The 19,819-nt window shown below is 41.0% G+C and overlaps 2 protein-coding genes across 3 annotated transcripts in view; one reads left to right on the forward strand and one right to left on the reverse strand.

Annotated features, from left to right (window-relative positions):
* The first annotated feature begins 3,248 nt into the window (after positions 1 to 3,248).
* desma (desmin a) lies at positions 3,249 to 11,149 on the forward strand. Its single transcript, XM_029458516.1, has 10 exons — positions 3,249 to 3,920; positions 6,144 to 6,204; positions 6,412 to 6,507; positions 7,552 to 7,713; positions 7,864 to 7,989; positions 8,118 to 8,228; positions 8,557 to 8,666; positions 8,844 to 8,896; positions 9,472 to 9,563; positions 10,383 to 11,149. The coding sequence occupies exons 1-10, from the start codon at positions 3,340 to 3,342 to the stop codon at positions 10,422 to 10,424; spliced, it is 1,434 nt and encodes a 477-aa protein (XP_029314376.1). The 5' UTR covers positions 3,249 to 3,339; the 3' UTR covers positions 10,425 to 11,149.
* A 1,372-nt stretch (positions 11,150 to 12,521) lies between these two features.
* The window catches only part of tmem198aa (transmembrane protein 198aa), a 33,549-nt gene continuing 26,251 nt past the window's right edge, over positions 12,522 to 19,819 (reverse strand). For both annotated transcript variants that reach the window (XM_029458517.1, XM_029458518.1), the window contains exons 6-7: positions 16,646 to 16,947; positions 12,522 to 15,717 (exon numbers count right to left, since the gene is read on the reverse strand). In XM_029458517.1, coding sequence (XP_029314377.1) covers positions 15,565 to 15,717; positions 16,646 to 16,947 — 455 coding nt within the window. In that variant the 3' untranslated portion in view covers positions 12,522 to 15,564. The remainder of the gene's footprint in view (positions 15,718 to 16,645; positions 16,948 to 19,819) is intronic.

Genomic DNA, 19,819 nt, shown 5'->3' on the forward strand with positions numbered 1-19,819 from the left:
CCACCTAGAGAGCGAACTGGCATCATTCCATGCCCACTCTCGTCTTTTCGTTAACTTTGCATGCAAATGCAGTGCCTCCCCTTCTGAATTCCATTTTTTTGTTCAGTTTAGTGTGTGTGTGTGTGTGTGTGTGTGTGTGTGTGTGTGTGTGTGTGTGTGTGTGTGTGTGGGGAGGGGGGGTGCCGAGGGGGGTGTGTGACATGCATGACAGAAAGAAAATCTTCTCCTAAACTGGAAGTGACTAGTCATTCTAGGTTTACACATTAAAATGGACTGGGAGAGAACGGCAGATTCTGCTGAAATGATGATTGATGATTGATATGTCATAGGCCATAAATCTTTTGTATTAAGTAGTGTGAGACTAGAAAAGACAGAAGTATGAAAACACCTCATCAAAGCCTCCATACACCAACGGTCGAACCAAACAGGTGATTTCACTTATGTTTAATTAGACCTCTTCAGGGCTGTGTGGGCGTGTACAAGTTAGGCTTGATTAACATCTCCCTTACTCTCCTGTTAGTTTTGATGGACCTGTTAGGGCGGGACAATATATCCTTCTTTAATTTCTATTGGTCCATAGACTGTTCTGACATCAGCAGGGTTTACTATGACTTGTGGCACATGCAGCAAGATTAATTGAAAACACCTGCATGGGTGTGCCGGACCTTTAAATGTATAACTTGTGTAGGAAGTCAAACAAACGTTAAGCCTCGATTTAGCTTTATATTTGTTTGGCATCTTACAGAACTACAGTCGTCATCATCAACATCATCATTATCGTCACCATTAACACCAACACGTTCACACTCAGTAAGCACTAAGACACAGGGCAGGGCAGAGATGCCTTGCGAGACTGGGTCTGCGTTCAGCTGTGCAGCCTTGTGGGTGTCTGACACGAGCAATGTCGGTCTGTTATAGATCAACAGCATTCATCTAAATACTTTCACTCATACACATACACACACACAAACATGCACACAACTTAGACTTTACCTTACCGTCTGATTCACCCGAACCATTTGCCTAACCATTATTAATCCAATCAATGTTTTTCTTTTTGATATATATTAACATGGAATCAAATACATAATCTGAAAGAGTTGCATGTAGTGAAAAACCCTCAGAGAATTATCACCAAACTCTGACCCATGATCCTTTGGGAAAGTGGCTGAACAACAGAGTTTGGGAAAGCTAAACATAGCGCTGACACCACCTGCAGCTGGCAGTGCTCTGTGGAACGCACATACACACACGACCACACAGAAACTCCCCCCCGCTCCACACCCACAAACACACCCACACAGAACACATAGACACATGGGACACTCATACACACTCCTGTTGTCTCTGTTAATTCATTTCTACATCTTCTGAACAAATCAAACTGACCTAGTACAGAGTGTGCACTGGTACCTGGAGAGGTGCCAGTTCGCCTCCTGGGCACTGCCGACATGCCCTTGAGCAATGTCACTGTGTGTGCTGTGCATGTGTGTACATGAGTTGATTTGATTTGATTTTCCTTTAAGCCACAGTATGCTAGCTGCCCAGCACCAAACAACATTTAACTAATGAATCAAGTCAAACATCTAGACAAAATATTAGACGAAACACATGCTGATGTTGCGAAGTGTCTGCTCGATTTATAATTAGGCAGTTGCAACATGCTAACCATACCAATTGTATAGGGCGATAATATGCTATGAATTCAGCTTTGATCTAGTCATAATTCTAACCTTAACCAAAAAAAATATTGCTAAAGTTGTGGGGAGTTAATGTTTGCTTTTAGGTGGGAGAATAACTTTTGTCGTCAACATGGTGAAAATAGACATATACTGCTAATTCAAATACGGTATAACAAAATGTTCAAAGAATGCATTTAACCAGATCTCTGTTGTTCACCCACAGGGAGTGTATGTGAGTCCAGTGGAGAGCACTTATGACAAAATGGAGAACATGAGTGACCTTCCCAGCAGCAGCGCTATCAGACAAACCATACTGCTCCTCAAGTAACCAAGGGTAAACACATAACTCTATCGTAGATAATTAAAAAAGGATAAAAGATAAATCCTATTGCGCAGCATTAGGACACTGCTGAAATGATCCGTTTTTTCGGGATTGAAGGGATTACATTAATAGAGTTTAAGGTTTTGAAAAGTGACAGTCATTTATGTGTCATATATCAATCAAAATTAAGTTGTATATCTCAACAAAAAGAGGTGATGTGCTTTTATCATTGAGCTTTTTTAGTACCATTACACTTGCATATACTGAATTACAGAAAGTATGATTTGGCTATTTCAAATATGTTAAGCTATTTAAAACTGACTTAAAATAGGATGTGATCTATTTAAGTTTTTTGACATATAGACTGTGGCTCCCCAGTGGATTACACACACACACACACACACACACACACACACACACACACACACACACACACACACACACACACACACAAACACACACACATACACACACACACACACACACACACACACACACAGGGCCACCGCCCTTTCCAACAGATCCCTTCGACAGCTGAATCTAGGGCTCGCAACAGGCCCGTGGGGGGGGGGGGGGGAAGGGGGGGTGGGGTTGATCAGGAGAGGGGCTGTATAGGGGAAGGAGATATTGAGGAATAGCCTGTAATGGATGACACATCAAGGTGCAATAAACTGGTTACTTTTTGTTAGAAGTCATTTATACAAAACGTTATTGATACAATTTAGTTCAAATTTAATTTGTCAAGTCAACAAAAATAGATTTGGTAAACTTATTTTGCTATGGATTATTTAGGCAAAATAATTGTTACATCACTAAAAGTGCTTTCTTGTTGCAATGATAAGCAGCAACTATATACACTTTTACTATTTTTCAAAAGTGCCCATACAATCTCTACAAAAAAAAAGGTAAATGTTTCTAAATAATTAGATGAAAGTAACCTGGGGTAGGAATGGAATAACTTGATCTGCCGTCATTTATTCGGTATCTCCATTGGGTTATTCCAATCTTAACCCATAACAGGTCCATGGTGAACTTTCTTCAGGTTGGGGCCTGCATCTGACATTTCGCCAAATTGATCAATTAAAGCAAAATAGGGTTGAGGTACAGTGGAATGGGGGAGTGGGAGGAAGTGGGAATACAGACAGGGTGACGTGAGACAGAGGGAGGACGGAGAGGCGGGGTTGGGATAGGAGTGGGTGTGGTAAAGCTACAAATAGCTGTGCTCAGTGTCTAGCATTTCTTCACTTCGTTTCTCTCACAGTTGCCCAGTGGGACAGTATCAGCACCTCAAGCGGCTCCATCAAAACCACAAGACAACCCAACAGTGAACCAGCCATGAGCAAGTCTTATTCCTCCTCGGCCCAGACGGCCTCATCCTACCGTCGCACCTTCGGCTCAGGCGTCGGGTCATCCCCAATGACCTCCAATTTCTCCTCTGGAGGAAGTGGTCGCCGCTCCGCTGCAAGCCACATGTCTTCCCGAGTCTATGAGGTCAAGAGCACCGGTGCTCCCTCCTATTCCAACTTCCGGGTATCGTCTGGTGCAGGGGGAGCAGGGTACGGCTCCTCTTCAGCCATGCGCACCTATGCTGGCGAGAAACTGGACTTCAACCTGGCTGATGCCATGAACCAGGACTTCCTCAACACAAGGACCAATGAGAAGGCCGAGCTTCAGCACCTTAATGATCGCTTCGCCAGCTACATCGAGAAGGTGCGTTTCCTGGAGCAGCAGAATGCAGCGCTGACGGTGGAGATTGATCAGCTGAAGGGCCGCGAGGGGCCCGGCCGCGTGGCTGAGATGTATGAGGAGGAAATGAGGGAGCTGAGGAGGCAAATAGAGGCCATCTCCAACCAGAGCGCCCGCGTGGAGGTGGATAGAGACAACCTGGCTGATGACCTGCAGAAACTGAAACTCAGGTAGGTTAGAGGAAGGTTGAATGAGTGGATGGATTGATGTGTACCAATGGATGCACCATTAAAGAGTGTCAAAGAATGATGAAAAGGGATGGAATGACAGTCATGACACATGACGCTGATGTGGCTTATTGTTTTAATGGTAAGTTCCCAGAAAACTAAGTGAGCAAGAACATCAACTGAGTTTAAACAGGTTCTTTGTCACATGTCACTTCTATTATTGGGTAATACAACTGTCTTCAACAGGGGTTTCCAACCCTTTTGGCTTGTGACCCTTTTAAGCAAAGCAATTTCTATTTGCGAACCCTCATCATGGGTTTATTATGTCTTTGAGTTGTGAGCAGTTTAACCAAAGAGATGTCTGCTCCTGGCAAAACTCTCCATGTATCTCATAATACAAATCTAATAATGGAGAATAGTCTTCAAGCAATGTAATGGAAGTACTATTTTTTCATGTTAATCATCTAATGACCCTTTAATTTTTTCTTACGACCACTTGAGGGGTCTCAACCCCTAGGTTGGCAACTGCTTGTCTACATCTGAAAACTGAATTGAATCGTTGCTGGATGTTTATAGAATGAGAAAGTGGAGGGAGAATGGAAAGCAGGACAAGGGAGAAAATGATAAATACAGTGAAAAAAGTCAAATGTGGCTTCAAACTAAAGTTGCTCAATTCCAGAGGGTTTCTATTCTCTTTTAGAGAAAAGGGAAACAACAAAGTAACAAAGGAGAGATGTGAGTGTTGAGTGTTTGTAGTATTACGGTCCACCAGCTTTTTACAAAAAGGTTTTTTTAATTTGTTCACAAGAGACAGCACAAAAATGAAGAGAGAGAGAGACATATAGGCTCATAGGAATAAAGTGCAGACAGACAGAAAGACAGACAGACAGACAGACAGACAGACAGACAGAAATAGAAGCAGACGGACAAAAATGAACTGATATAATAAGCTTACAGCTTATTATGTATGATAAGATTAAAGAATAAACATCCAGAAGACAGTCCTCCAAATACACAAAACTGTGTGTGTGTGGGTGTGGGTGTGTGTGTGAGTGTGTGTGTGTGTGTGTGTGTGTGTGTGTGTGTGTGTGTGTGTGTGTGTGTGTGTGTGTGTGTGTGTGTGTGTGTGTGACAGAGGGAGATATTTTTTTTTCTGTCACTGCAACAGCAAGCAACACTTAAATTTAAGTGTATATAGAAACACACAAACACACAGACACACACCAACACACACATACAGAACTTCCAATTCACACACATCACATACACAAAGATTCACTTTTCACTTTCTTTACGGCAGCCATTTTTAAAGTGTTGCCTGCAGTACTGAGTGAAACTTGCCAAAGCACCTGCTGCTCCCACTGAGCTCAAAATACTCACAGAGACCTCCTGCCTACAATAGTTACAATGCCTGTGTGCAGCCACACAAACATACACACACACACACACACACACACACACACACACACACACACACACACACATGCACACACACACACATGCACACACACACACACATAAAGTCTGCAGAATTTAGGTATAGCTTCAGCAGCTAAATTATGTAAAAACATGTTTATCTTACAAAAATATTTCAATAAAATGTATTTGCCACACGCACACTAGCAACAAGATACAGCATTGACTTAACATTTAACAGACCTTGTATTACCAGTCACTTGAGACACCTTTAGAGACGCCTTTGTAGTACATGCATACATTACAAGCATTTTTTCCACACTTCCCAGTTGTTCGGTGTGCAAAGTGAAATGCTAATTCTGGAAACAGCCAGGGGTAGACCTCTGTTCCTTTACCCCTCTGACACTGACAGTGTGACAGCAGCTGCACTTAGAACTCAAAGAGCAAGTGCAAAAGTGTGCGTGTGTGTGTGTATGTGTATGTGTGTGTATGTGTGGATATGGATACAAATAAAAGTAATATGATGTGCCATTGTCTAGTCAGTTCTATTCTTGTAATCAGAATCAGAATCAAAAATCCTTTATTAGTCCCACAATGGGGAAATGTACCTTGTTACAGCAAAATAACATATGACACACAATAATTAAATAGAATAAAAATAATATGAAGTACAAAGTCAAAACGAGCGGAGAGCCCAAGGCTGGAGGAATAAGAGGTTACTAGTTTATCATGTCTAGTAATCGGTCTCTGGGAAATAACACATGCTCTCTTGTTGCGTTTGTATTCAACTTTTGCTCTCATTCTCTCCAGACTGCAGGAGGAGATCCACCAGAAGGAAGAAGCTGAGAACAGCCTTTCTGCCTTCAGAGCCGTATGTTTTCTACTTTATTAAATTACACATCTATTTAAATATTTAATTTAATCCTTTAAGCCTGAAGTAAAAACTGAAACACTCCAGCCTAGCACAACGTTCCCTATTTATTCTCAACACTTTCTTCCTTTCAATTTCTTGTTCTCCCTGCACCTTTTTACCTTTTCTGTTTTCTGTCATTTTAATTTGTTCTATGTTTGTATCCAGGATGTTGACAATGCCACTCTGGCCAGGCTGGACCTGGAGAGACGCATTGAGAGCCTGCAAGAGGAGATTGCCTTCCTCAAGAAGATCCATGAAGAGGTCTGTTGATTTGTCTTTAAATTCAGTCAGTATGGTTGCGTGCAAACAGGCTACCACACCTACTGCATGTGTATGTACTATGTATGTCAGCAGGATGGTGTGTACTGTATCGTATAACAACTCTGTGGGAGGATATTGTAACACTAGACATATCTGAGCCTCTGTAGGCCTTCAGCTCTTCAAAGAGAGCAAATATTTCACACTTAACCACACCCACTGATGTTAAAACATATTTATTGTGCACATTTACACATACACTCTCTCTCACTGTACATAAAGGTAACAATTTGGGCATTAGGCTCTCTTGTAAGCAAAGCAAATGCAATAAGTACAATAGACACATTTTTGCACTTTTACCCACAGACATCAAAGGACATACCGAGCTCCACATTTAAACACATGCCAACACAGTTGAGGTCCCTTCCTGTCATTTTGTCTTCTGTGGCTCAACTTTGACCTCTCAAAAATGCTGAACTGCCGATTAGTATAAGAGATCATGTCAGCTGCTGTGCGTGTCTGCGTGTGTGTGTGTGTGTGTGTGTGTGTGTGTGTGTGTGTGTGTGTGTGTGTGTGTGAGAGAGAAAGAGAGAGGGCGGAAGAATGTGTGCATGTGAACAGATGCAAGGCTTTTTATATCTTTTGGGTAGACTAGGAGACAGCTGAGTGGAGTGAACTCTTACTAGTTCACAAAGTTAAACTCTTGTGCTATTGTTCATTTTCTAAAAAGAATTGACTAATGCGCCACTGGGCAAATTTCTGATTTTATATTTCTTCTATATTAATATGTAAATGTCATTGATGTAGAATGCAATACCTTGATTGTATTGATTGATTTATGTTTGAACCCTTCCCTTTAATGATATCCAATGTCAAGTTAGTAAAAGTAAAAGTTTTAGAGTGACATTAGTGATGAATAAATAATAACTCTGCTCTGTTTGATTTTCTGCTCCCCACAAAGTCATTTCTTCTTTATTACCTTCCTGTCACTTCACTTGATCTTACTTTGTTTAAAATATATATCGTTATCCTCCCATCACCTTGCAGGAGATCCGTGAGCTGCAGAGCCAGATGCAGGACACTCAGGTGCAGGTCCAGATGGACATGTCAAAACCCGACCTGACTGCCGCTCTGAGGGACATCCGCGCGCAGTACGAGGGCATCGCCGCCAAGAATATCTCAGAGGCTGAAGACTGGTACAAGTCTAAGGTAGGGTGGCAGAGCACACACACACACACACACACACACACACACACACACACACACACACACACACACACACACACACATACATACACCTCACACAGGTCTCCCCTTCAGCTGTTGCACTGCTTAAACCTCACCCCCCACTCTCTTCAGGTGACTGATCTGAACCAGGCTGTGAATAAGAACAATGATTCACTGCGTAATGCCAAGCAGGAGACCATGGAGTACAGGCACCAGATCCAGTCCTACACCTGTGAGATCGACTCACTCAAGGGCACCGTAAGTATTGAAGGCAGCATCTCTTTTTCACTACACTCTCCGTCTCTACACACGGCTCTGATCTCTGTCGTTCTATTGCCACACCTCTCTGTTCTACTTCTAACTTCACATCTCTGTTCCCCCTGTAGAACGAGTCTCTGCTGCGCCAGATGAGAGAGATGGAGGACCGCATGGGCCGCGAGGCTTCTGGTTACCAGAATACCATCACACAACTGGAGGAAGACATTTCTAAAATGAAGGTAATCAGCTCAGTGATTTTACACTGACTCTTCAACCCTTTAATTCCACCAGATTTTCAAAAGTAGCAAAATCCAGTTGCAGTAATCAGGATATTTTGATAATCATTGACTATAGCTCATAGATTTAGCGAACTCGAGTGTCACAGAAACCTCCAATGCTTACACTGCCTGTGTTTTGAGATTTTACTGCTGTAACAAATATACTACAGGTTTTATTTTCTTCTTCTTCTGGCTTTGGTCCCTTTATTGCAGTTTCCCCTGTTGAGATTGTCCTTGGTGTGAAGTTTATTTGAGAAGACAATAAACCGTTTTATATGTTTATTTAAAGGACGATATGGCTCGTCACCTCAGAGAGTACCAGGACCTCCTCAATGTGAAGATGGCCCTGGATATTGAAATTGCCACTTACCGCAAACTGCTGGAGGGAGAGGAGAGCAGGTGTGTGTGCCTGCCCCGTTCACATTTGGATGTGGCTTGAAAGTTAGACGACTTTAGATTCAAGTCATCCGTCCCAGAGCTGTTAATAATTTGACTTTTTTCATTGAGATGTGTAATTTGTATTTCAGTATTTCCCTCCTATCACCGGCTGAATTTTGTTTATTCTACTTTTTTCAGGATCACTACCAGTAAGCCTTCCCAGTCTGCTTATTCCTCTATTGGATTCAGAGGTAGGAGAAACAGTACACATTTTTCCCTTCACACATAAAGACCCATACAATCCATTTGACATTTCAGATGAGTCAATAAGGGGGTAAATAAAGACTAATTATAGCCTTTGACTGTATATGGCAGTTGTTATTTTGAGGGCACTACATGTTGCGTACCTGCTGCAGTGACACATTCTTACCACTGTGTGGCAATATATGACATGTCAAAAAACCTTCATGGCTTTTTGATGCACAGCAGCAAATATCAACAAAGCCACACATCAATAATCACATGACGCAGCCCATTCAATTGATGTATTAACAGTCCAAACGTGCAATTAATCTTTGACAACTACCTCCACTTTCACCACTTTTCGGCTGTTTAAATAAAAAAACAGTGAGCAGTAATTAAATATGAGGTATTAGGTGCAGCCAGTCATACTCGCTAGTCAGACTGGCTGGCCCTTTCATGTGCAAGGCATGGCATCATGTTGTTTAAAATGTCTTCTGACTGAATGGACTTTGTGTAACTGTAGCAAAGCTTATTGTGTGAGTCCATGAAGTAGTGTAAGAGCTGTGGGAATGTTTTGTTTCAGAGACCAGTCCTGAATCCCAGAACCAGCGCTCCTCAGAGGTTCACTCCAAGAAGACTGTTCTCATCAAGACCATTGAAACCCGCGATGGAGAGGTGTGAGCACAAACACACACGCACACACACACTCACACACATATATATTTATGTGTGTATATATATAACATATGGTACACTTACATGACGTACAGTAGGCTACACTTTTCACCCCCAGAACCCTAAAAGCCCTCTATACTGTGATATCATTTTTGCAACTATTTACATGAATAATTCTCCCAAATGAGTTATTTTCATTTGTTATATTCCCGTACAGATGAAATATTCTATGAGAAAATCCAATTTCACAATATGTTTGAGCAAATACCTCGATATTGTTATTGCAACGGTATTGTAGGGTTGTCTATTGGTGCTTTCTCAAAATATTTACACATTGAGATTGTTGATCAGTAATGTGGATATACTGACTAAAAGGCACTCATAGAAGAGCTAGAACACTCTGGTAGGATCAGAGAAGTACATCACTTTACTGTAATGCAGACTTTAAAACCAGGAAAAGACTAAACTTATGCTATGTTACGATATCCAAAATATAAGATGATAGTCTCATATCACCAAATAGATCGCCTATATTGTCCCACCCTAATTGAAATCATAGCTGCAAAAACATTTCCAGTTATGTTTCCTGTAGTAAATCTTATAGTTTGCACCAACCCTGTATAGACACTTATAAGTGAACGTCATGACTCCACACTGGCTTCACTGTCAGTGGCCTCTGTCCCCCCCTGCACAGCACTTCACTCAAACACTACCTGCTTCACCGTTATTATCTACAACACTTTGCGGTCCTTAGCATAGATAATAAATGTGTTTTTCTTCCTTCATAGCAATTTACACTACCTCTTCTCTCCTCCTCAGGTTGTCAGTGAGTCCACACAGCACCAGCAAGACATCATGTAAACCGGAAAAAGCAATATTAGAAACATTATATATAATTAAAAAATAAGGAAATAGTTAAAATATGGACATTTTCCTACCACAATTTATAAGATGAGCCTGTTAGAGACAGAATGCTGACCAGTTCAGCTGATTTATGTAAACACAACATAATATAAGTGAATGCGACTGGTCTTTACACAATGTACTGTTTACATCATGAACAGGATAGATGCAGTATTAAGGCACAATGCACGACCTTTAGCTGGGTTATAAGAAAAGGTCATTCAAAGAATTACGCTTTATTTGTGTTCATTTCCTTTATCTAAAACATTTGTCGTATCATGTCTACAAAAATAATGTATTGGCAAGAATAGGGTTTCAAATGAACAACTAGGCTTGGTGTAGCTGTATTGGACCAGTATGCACAGGGAGGTGGATCAATGGGCCTGAAACACCATGGTCACAAGTAATATTGTAACTGTACTTTTCACTGCACATATTCCAAGCCTTTTCTGTGCAAATGTATAAGTATATGACTTGATTAAGAAGGGCTTTTATTTGTGTAACTGATGTAAGGAACGTGAGATGTTGTGTCACAGAAACACAAACACATAATGAAAGAGGAGCTCAGTCATGTTTGAAGTTTGAGCTCAATAGCACGTGCTGGGTGTTTGATTGTACGAGGGTGACCATGTGATGCTGCTTAACTGTGGCCAAAAACTCAAATAAAGACATTTGTTACCATCGTTTGTCTCTTGAATCAGAGCCGGTTACATAACACATAAGACAGAATCCTTTTTTAACTCTGCTCATAAGCATTCCTCAGATAGCGCACATGCCTTTGCATTGACTCCTTTATGAACTTTTTCTACCCACTGCATTCATCATCCAATGTGGGCTTTGTTAGCTTTCTGAAATGATACTGGCTTTCCCAGCCAAGCGTTACCATTTTCTGTTAACTTTTAATTCACTTTTCTAAAGAAAATAAGAGAAAACAGGACTGATCTCGGTGCAGGGGGAAGTGAACAATGGCTTGTTAATGAGCTGCCCTCTGTTGGCTTTGTTTCCAGCGGAACGCAGATTAGCATAGCATCAAGAATTATATAGTCTGTGCGGTTTGTGTCTGAAGTCACTGGACTGAAAATGTCAGCAGAGATAAAAAAAAGTGGGGGTCGAGAAGGAGGGAGAAAAGATAGATTCAGTGAAGGCAGCATTCAAGGCAAGACCATGAGTGTGGTAGAGGGAGAAAGAGAGAGCGTACGGATGTAATGAAAAGGTTATTCAGAGACACAGAGAAGAAGAGACGAGAAAGATTTAGAGAGAGATAATTAGGCAGAACAAAGGAAGAAGCACAGACGGAAAGAAAGTGAGACCCGGTAGCTATTACAGTAGCAATGTTCAGAACTTTGAGATCTTTCTGTCTCTGTTTCTTTGCGACTGCTGCCACAGACAACAGCTTCCCAATCATTATATGTCAATAAAAAGAGCTGCGAGTTTCTCTTCAATTTCCTACCAATGAAGTTAGCTGACCTCAGTGACCTCTCCTCGATCGACTGCTAAAATTACCTGTTGAGGCATTCAGGAGTAAAGTTGCCTCCCTTTTTGTGCTGTTTTCCTGATAATTTTTATTAAACTCAGTGTACAAGCTGCAATGCAAATGTAGCATTAAACCTACTGTCAGACCAATTCACTGCATTTGTGAAGTAATAGTGGAAGTCATGAAGATGGACTCAACGAGCCAACCAGATGCTTAGTTTCTTCCATGCGTTACGCAACTCTTGCGTCGCTCTTTATCGTGGCTGAGACCTGATATGCTGTATATCCCGACTAATACAGATATATATTTTTTGAAAGTTTTAAAAAATCTGACAATTTTACATCAACTAATAATATATATACAGTATTTCTTTTTCTTTTTTGTTGATTATGTCTAATATTGTGTTTTACTGTAGTATCTAGCTGGTTTTGGTATCACTGCCAAACACACCTTAATTTGTTCTCTGAACTCTGACTGTTAATTTGAAATGTGTGTGTATCGGTGTGTGCATGTGTGACTACTCATGGATGCACCTCTGCAATCACAATGTAGAAACAATAGAGACAAACAAGACAATTAGATTGTAGAATCACAATGTTTATCATAGTTTAGGTCCATATAAATTCATGCTATCATTAATAATAATAATAATAATAATAATAATAATAATCATCATCATCGTCATCATCATCAGGTGATTTGTACACATTTAAACAAGGTGGTAGGAAAGTTAATTGATGGTTGTGATAATCAGAGTCAAGGCTCAGTTTGTTTGCTGATTTTCAACATCACACGTTGAAACAGCAGAATTATACAAGTGCATCCACCACCCAGCCAAAACAAAATCAAACCATATGGACATACAGTAGTAACGCAATATAAAAAAGGTCTAATGCAATCTGCTGGATGAATGAAATAAGCGATCATGGTGTAAACATGAAAATAAAATAAAACATTTGTACATCTAAAAATTATTTACAGTTCAATATCTACAACAAGTGTTTCCCCAACATATATTCAGCAGTGATGGACAATCACAGAAAATAATAGAAAGAAAAAAAAGCTGAAAAGAAAGTCTGAAGATTTAACTATAGTAATTAATTTCCTCCCCACATTAGAAATGGGGCTGCTGTTTTAAATGACCATTTTGTAAATGTTTGTCTTTCTAAAATGCAAAGACAGTGATGAGGTTACAAGCGCACTACAGTAAAACCCCTACAGAGGAACAGGACTGAAGTGTAAGCAAAGCCCCAAATAACACTTGAACAGCCACTACTGCTAAACATTATTGGCGAAACAATGATACAGTAGAAACGAAGGTGACTTAGCATAACGCATGTCAAAGGGAGATCATTTTTTTAATGCGTTTTCAAAGCCCTTTACCTGGACAGCTGTTGGTCCTTTCAAGATTCACTAATGTTGTTCTATAAATGTGTTTCTTATTAACTATTATAACTTCACTGAGGTCACTGAAAACTCTTCAGTTGACGTCCTCCCACAACTTTTACTTCATTCTGTCAATGTGGATTGTGTTTTGTGCACTTTGGGACCAACAAACTCAAAATGGAAATCTGAGGTTTTCACATGACAACAGTGACACACTGAAACACCGACACATTGGAAACAGTTACACAAGGATTCTCATGCAGTAATGGGTTATGGTGAGAATGATTGGTCCTCCAGTGCCAAGTCTGTCACATCTCTTTAGGTATTTAGTATTTAAGTACAGTACTGTGGAATCGTTTTGTTTATCTAAACCTCAAGAAGAGAACTACGTTGACAGTACCATTTAGTCTCCGTGGGAATTGTAACATTGGTAGTGTTGGTGTTTATTGTGGGGGGACTACAGTATCTCAAATCCAAAGAGGTTCAAATAAAACAAAAAGTGTTCCTTGGTACTGTAAATACTTCCTGTGCAAATCTAACTTCCTTCACCTCTCTGGCGGTTCAATACAACACTATTAATGTTTGGAGCACATCAGAATTTAAAAGCAACTCACACGCAAATGCATTTAACACACAAACATATACGCACATACACAGTAAGTCTAGAAAGAAAAGGTCCAGTAGTAAACATTAGAGGGCGCCATTTGCAAATGATTTCATCTTTTCCCCATGTCTCATCATCTACAGGAGATAATGTTCCTCCTCCTGCTTTTCATCATTTAGCATTTCATCCGAACTATAAGATTCACATTATTAATCGCACCAGTATATTAGCACAAAGAGGAAAAACAATACAACATGTTTTACAGACATTACAATGAATCCCCCCCTCTCAGCCAACATTTGGTGCAATCCATCACTTGCCACAGGGCTCCTGCGTCCACTCACACACACAAACACACTATATTTAACATTTTCACTGCCATGTATTGTCAACTGTCAAATTCCTAGATGACCAGATTTAGAAAGCAGTTTCTTGTCTTTGTGCCTCAACAGCACACGGCTGACAAATTCAATACAAGTGGATCGTTTTTAGGATAAGAAGGAAAAGGGACATGAGAGCACTTAGAAACATGTCGACGAATATAATTAGATACAGTACGTTACAAAATGTTTTAATTTCAGTGGAAAGAGGAAGGAAGAGGGGAGGTCCGTGGTTAAAACAGCTGGCGATCGAGTGCCAAAGGGAGGAGATGACATGTAAGCACATAACCCCTGGAAACTGACATAAATGCAGGCAATGACACACTGAGTGTTCGTGGGAGATATAACATGAAAGTTGTCTTTGGTGTGAACTCTTTGATCCATGCACACCTAAAAGCAGTACCTGTTCTGCATTTTCAAGCAGCAGAAAACTTGTGCTGGCTGCCATGTCTGGATTCACAAGATGTCAGTGGAGATATCAGGCTGACTTCATGTACACCTCACTTCCTACAGTGACCTTTCGGTGGAGAAAAAATGATGAAGAAGAGCTGCCTTTCTGTTTCAGTGTTAGCTGTAGTTTTTGACGTTTTCCTGTCATTTTCCTCCGAGTGCTCTCAATGGAATCCTTGAAGCGAATCGTTTCCTCCTTGAATACCGTTGAATTAAAGATACAATGGAAGGTTTGTTGAAGGTTGTGCTACCTTGACTCCATAGAAGCCACGTGATGCATTTGATCTGAAATGGTGCAGCCCTCCAGTGGAGAAAGGACTGTTTTTTATTGTTTCCCACTCTGCAATCCCACTGCAAATGACTGAAAGCAACCAGAAGATTCTTTAAATCAAATGTTCAATGGAGATATTTCAATCAACTCCCCACCAGACAGGTTAAGAACCAGATAAGAGGTTTGAAGTCAAATACAGTATGTGATGACTCATGTTTAAGATTTGACAAATCAATCAGTTCTTGCATCATCCAAAAGAAGAGGTGCGGACCTTGCATCTTGATATACATAGAGAACAAAATAGGACCAAACTGGTCAAATAATTACAACTTCTTACAGGTCTGCGAGGACAAAAACCAGTGTGGGACACGCCACCTTATTGGGACATATTTAGTTCCTGTTGGGTTAATAGGCAGTTGATTAGGTTGGCACAGTAGGGTTACGTTTTCTATCCCTAACTGACAAAGACTTTTGAAGTCTTGTCTTGTATGATTGTGTGTGTGGTTGGGTGTACTTGTGTGCATTTCCCTGTCTCAGATGTGAACTGGGGGTCCACTGGGAGCCGTGAGGGGCACTCGAGAGCCGCAGTCGTAGTCGAGTTCAGCCATCCGGGAGCGGCTCATCATTCGACTTTGGGAGTACGCTCGTCTGTCTGTTTGTCTGTCCCTGAAGCTCTTGATGTAGCTCTGTAGACAGATAGATGATACAGCATGTGATAGCAGTGATTGACTACTAATTAATTGTGGGAGATATATCTTTTTTTCACCCAATAACAATCATACGTTCTTGTCAGAAAGGTCTCAAATACCCTCATGGCCTAAACCATAGGTCTTCAATAGGAAGTCCGTGCAACTTTGTTTTCTGTCTCTGACTGTAGGTGTGTATGTCGGAAGGGAATACCCGCCCTTCGCGAAACACAGCGGAGGAGGGAATGTGAATGCGCAAAGCAAAGCTAAAAAAAAAAGATTAAAAAAAATAAATATAAAAAAATAAAAAGATAAAATAATTAGTTTTGCTTTATCTACAAACAGAAAATTGCGACCCCCCTGCAGTACCTCTGCGGACCCCCTGGGTGTCGCAAAATTGTTTGTAGATAAAGCAGAATTTTTATTTTTTTTATTTTTTTTTGCACGGACCTCTTGAAGCCACTTTCATTCAATATATACAGTAGGGGGTCCCTGCTCCACGCTACACCAGTTTGGGGGTCCTTGGCCTGAAAACATTGAAGACCCCTGAACACATCGTTTTCTCTGGAGCTAATGATGGAAGTAGCTAATGACTGAGCCAAATACAAAAACTTCTTTGCAGGATTATTTCGGAAATAGTCCCACACCCCAACCCCTGGTTACATCAAGCAGCAACCTCCGGTGCTGTAAAATATAGCCAACATGAAAGGGCCCCTTGAGGCGGGCTCCAAAAGCGAGTCAATCCCCAAAGTTTTGGTCTCTAAATCCATTATTTCAAAAGATGTTTCAGTGGAAAGTCACATACTTTGTATATTTCTTTGTTTTAAGTTCATGAAATAGAACACTGAAAATATTACTGGCTTATTTTATTATTTCTTGAAATATTTTTTAAAAGCATAACATTTATTTTAGGAATAAGGAGGCTTACCGGTGATAGCACATCTCCATCAAAGCGCCTTTTAGGGTTGACCTTGCGGTGGTAGCCGGGTTCAGTCTGAGGAGGGGGGACTTTAGGTGGCTGAGAGCTCTGGGCTTGGTGATGAGGGTGGGATGCCGCTGGGTGATGGTACTGCTGGTGGTGGTGGTGATGGGTGTGGGCTTTCTGCTTGTGGTTGGTCTTCTGGTTCTCTCGTTTCTTCTTCTTCTTGGTGTCTTTCTCCTTTTTCAGCCTCTCTTCCCGCTGTCGGATCCGCATGAGCTGGACCCTCCGTTGCTGTCGACTTAAAACCACTGGAGACAAAGAGACCAGCGATGTGATAATGTGTCCAGAGAGAAGGAACGATAGATAATTATGAGGGAGAAAGAGAATGATGAATACAGAACAATGCAGCTTTTATAGACAAACAAGAGTAACTTATTTAGTCTAGAGGAAAGAACCCATTCATAATCAGTCAGACTGACAACAGGAGAAACCTTCAATCAGATGTTTCTGAATATTTAAATTATCTTTGAAATGCTGATGCTGAACTTTCCCTAGACGGGTTATTGTAAGTACAGACTACAAAAAGATAAAGGAAGAAAAAACCCACTGATGTCCGTTTCCTTCATTCTGTTCAGTCCGTTGGCAGACAGATAGTTTCCCTCGCTGCAAGTACTCATACTGAGCCGCTAAGTCTCCTGACATATTGTGAGTGGGTGAGTGTGTTTGTGTTATCCCTCCAAAATCCATCCTGTCTCGCTGTTCAGTGATTACCCATATAATTATTTTTGGGTATGCGTATTTAAGCATTTTGATTCAGCGGTTGAAATGCAGAAGTGTCTTGTTCATTATGTAAGGTCAAAAATGTTGCCCTGCTGAACTTCATGAAGATAAGATGTAGTGTACGCGTCACAGTCAACGTGTGTGTGGGTGGGTGTGGAAGTGTTATGTGTTCTATTGTTGTTTCTTTGTGCGGGTGGACAGCTAACGAGGCACCATCTGCCAGGGAAACTGCTTAATGATACCCCCCTTTTCTTTTCCTCAGCTCACCCCACCTCAGGCCCCTCTGGCTACATGCTACTGTGTGTGTGTGTGTGTGTGTGTGTGTGTGTGTGTGTGTGTGTGTGTGTGTGTGTGTGTGTGTGTGTGTGCTCTTGTACATCTATCTTTGTGAGGACCAATATGAGCTTTAGACCTTGCGAGGAGTACATTTTGGCAAGTCCCCACTTCTTTATAAGGCTGTTCGAGAGTTTAGGCTCAAGGCAGGCTTTGCACTAACAATTTAGTCGTGATGGTTCAGGTTAGGGTTAGTATATATATAGTATGTATATAAGAACAAATGTGTGTGTGTCCCATCAATGTCCACACATACAGACACAAAAAAGGAAAATGTGCGCGCATTAGCAAGCTCATTCATGCGTGTGTGTGTCCTGCATGCTATTCAATCAGCTGACAGACAGATGATTTTCCCTGCTGATCCACTTGGGTACCCTGTTTACCCATTGTGCCCCAGATTATTACCCTCCCCTGCCCTTCCCCCAGTACACCTGCTCCCTCTTTCCCCCTATCCTTCTTTCCCTCTCAATACAGTGCTTGTCATCATAAAAGACAGACAAACTCTGAAAGCTGCAAATCTGTTTTTTTAAACGACATTTAAAAGATCACTGCATAGGTACATTTAAAGTGGTAACTCAACATTGACCCTTAGCGATCTGGCTCTTATCACAAAGCAGCAGAAACTGCAGTAACATTCACAGTTCTCTTGCTAGAGCCTCGCCCTCATTCTTCTTCCCAATCACAGGCTGTATATGGCAACACATGCAGTTTATAGACTACAGAAATGCGACAATGTTATTTTTATTATTATTTTTGTCCTTTTTCAGTATAATCTTTTGTTATTTCAGTATTGTATTTTTTCAAATGTGTCTTTCTTTTTATTCCTACTTCTGTGGATGCCCTTTTTCTTGCCAAACATTTTTCATTCTCACAATTTTGACTGAGATCTACAGTTATAGAATTCAATTCTCTGCGTGGGATTGTTTTACAGTGTGAAAGATCGGAGCGCGCACAATGCATGTTGGTCTAGTTTTTAATCATACAGCCACATGATAAGAAATAAAGACTTTTTTAGCAACTTTTTGTAATCTAACAAAACTGTGTGTCCTGAAGTTTTGGAGAATAAATCCCCTTTCTTATAGACAGTTGTTGGCTTATATGTGCTTCCTTCATGTCTTTTCTCCTTTCTAGGTCTCTTTCCCACACACTCAATTGCACATTTTTCAAAATAACACTAAAAAGCTTCTTCTATCTCTTTGCCCACTCCCTCTGACTGGAGGCCACGACAGCCTGCTGTTTAATCCCATTATTTGAGGCCATGTGTGACTTCTTCTAAGACACTGTTTAACTCAGCATGTCATACGCCAGCGAAGATCAAATGTAAGAGTTACTGTGTGGGTGCGTGTGTACATGAATGAATGAGATGTGTGTTTTTCAATGTTCCTGTAGTTAGTGTATGAGTGAGTCTATGCCCCAGTATATTTCTGTCTCTGTCTGAGGCTGTTTATTTGTATGAGTGTTTATTTGTATGTATGTGTTTGTGTGCTGCATATAAACTGCGTGTGTGAGAGTGATCTTGCATCAGGGGTGGTTGCTTTCAGAACAGATTAAGGGTTGTCTCCCTCAATAGCCCATTCTGCTGACAACACTAATGTTGGTGTATTCAAACTCTCCCTCTCTCTCACAGTGCTTGTGATTTATTAGTCTTGATAAAATGGCATCAGCTTGTAGTGGCCTTTGTGAGGTCGATACTGAAACAAGCCCAATCATCATTCTGTGTACTTGACATAATTAATGAGCATCTAAGATTAAAGTTAAAATCAAAATCATAAATGATTCTTGCATTTTTCTACATGTGCACACGTACACAGTTCCCACAGCTTGGGCATAGCAGCAGCACTCCTTCATTTACAAAGTCGCTGTCATGGATGATATTGTTGGTAAATGCTGTGCATAAGAATATGAATTTCAAGCTGCACTATACGAGAGACATATGTTTCAAGAGGTCTGCACCAGCCTTGCCTGAAGCTTGTGGCTATGGCCTACATTGCCATACAGCTGGAGCGGACACAGTGAGGGGAGCACCAGCACCTCTCTGGAATCACATCCTCCAGGATGCAGCAGAAG

This window comes from Cottoperca gobio, chromosome 21 (assembly GCF_900634415.1).
Source record: "Cottoperca gobio chromosome 21, fCotGob3.1, whole genome shotgun sequence".
In the NCBI taxonomy this organism is placed as follows: domain Eukaryota; kingdom Metazoa; phylum Chordata; class Actinopteri; order Perciformes; family Bovichtidae; genus Cottoperca; species Cottoperca gobio.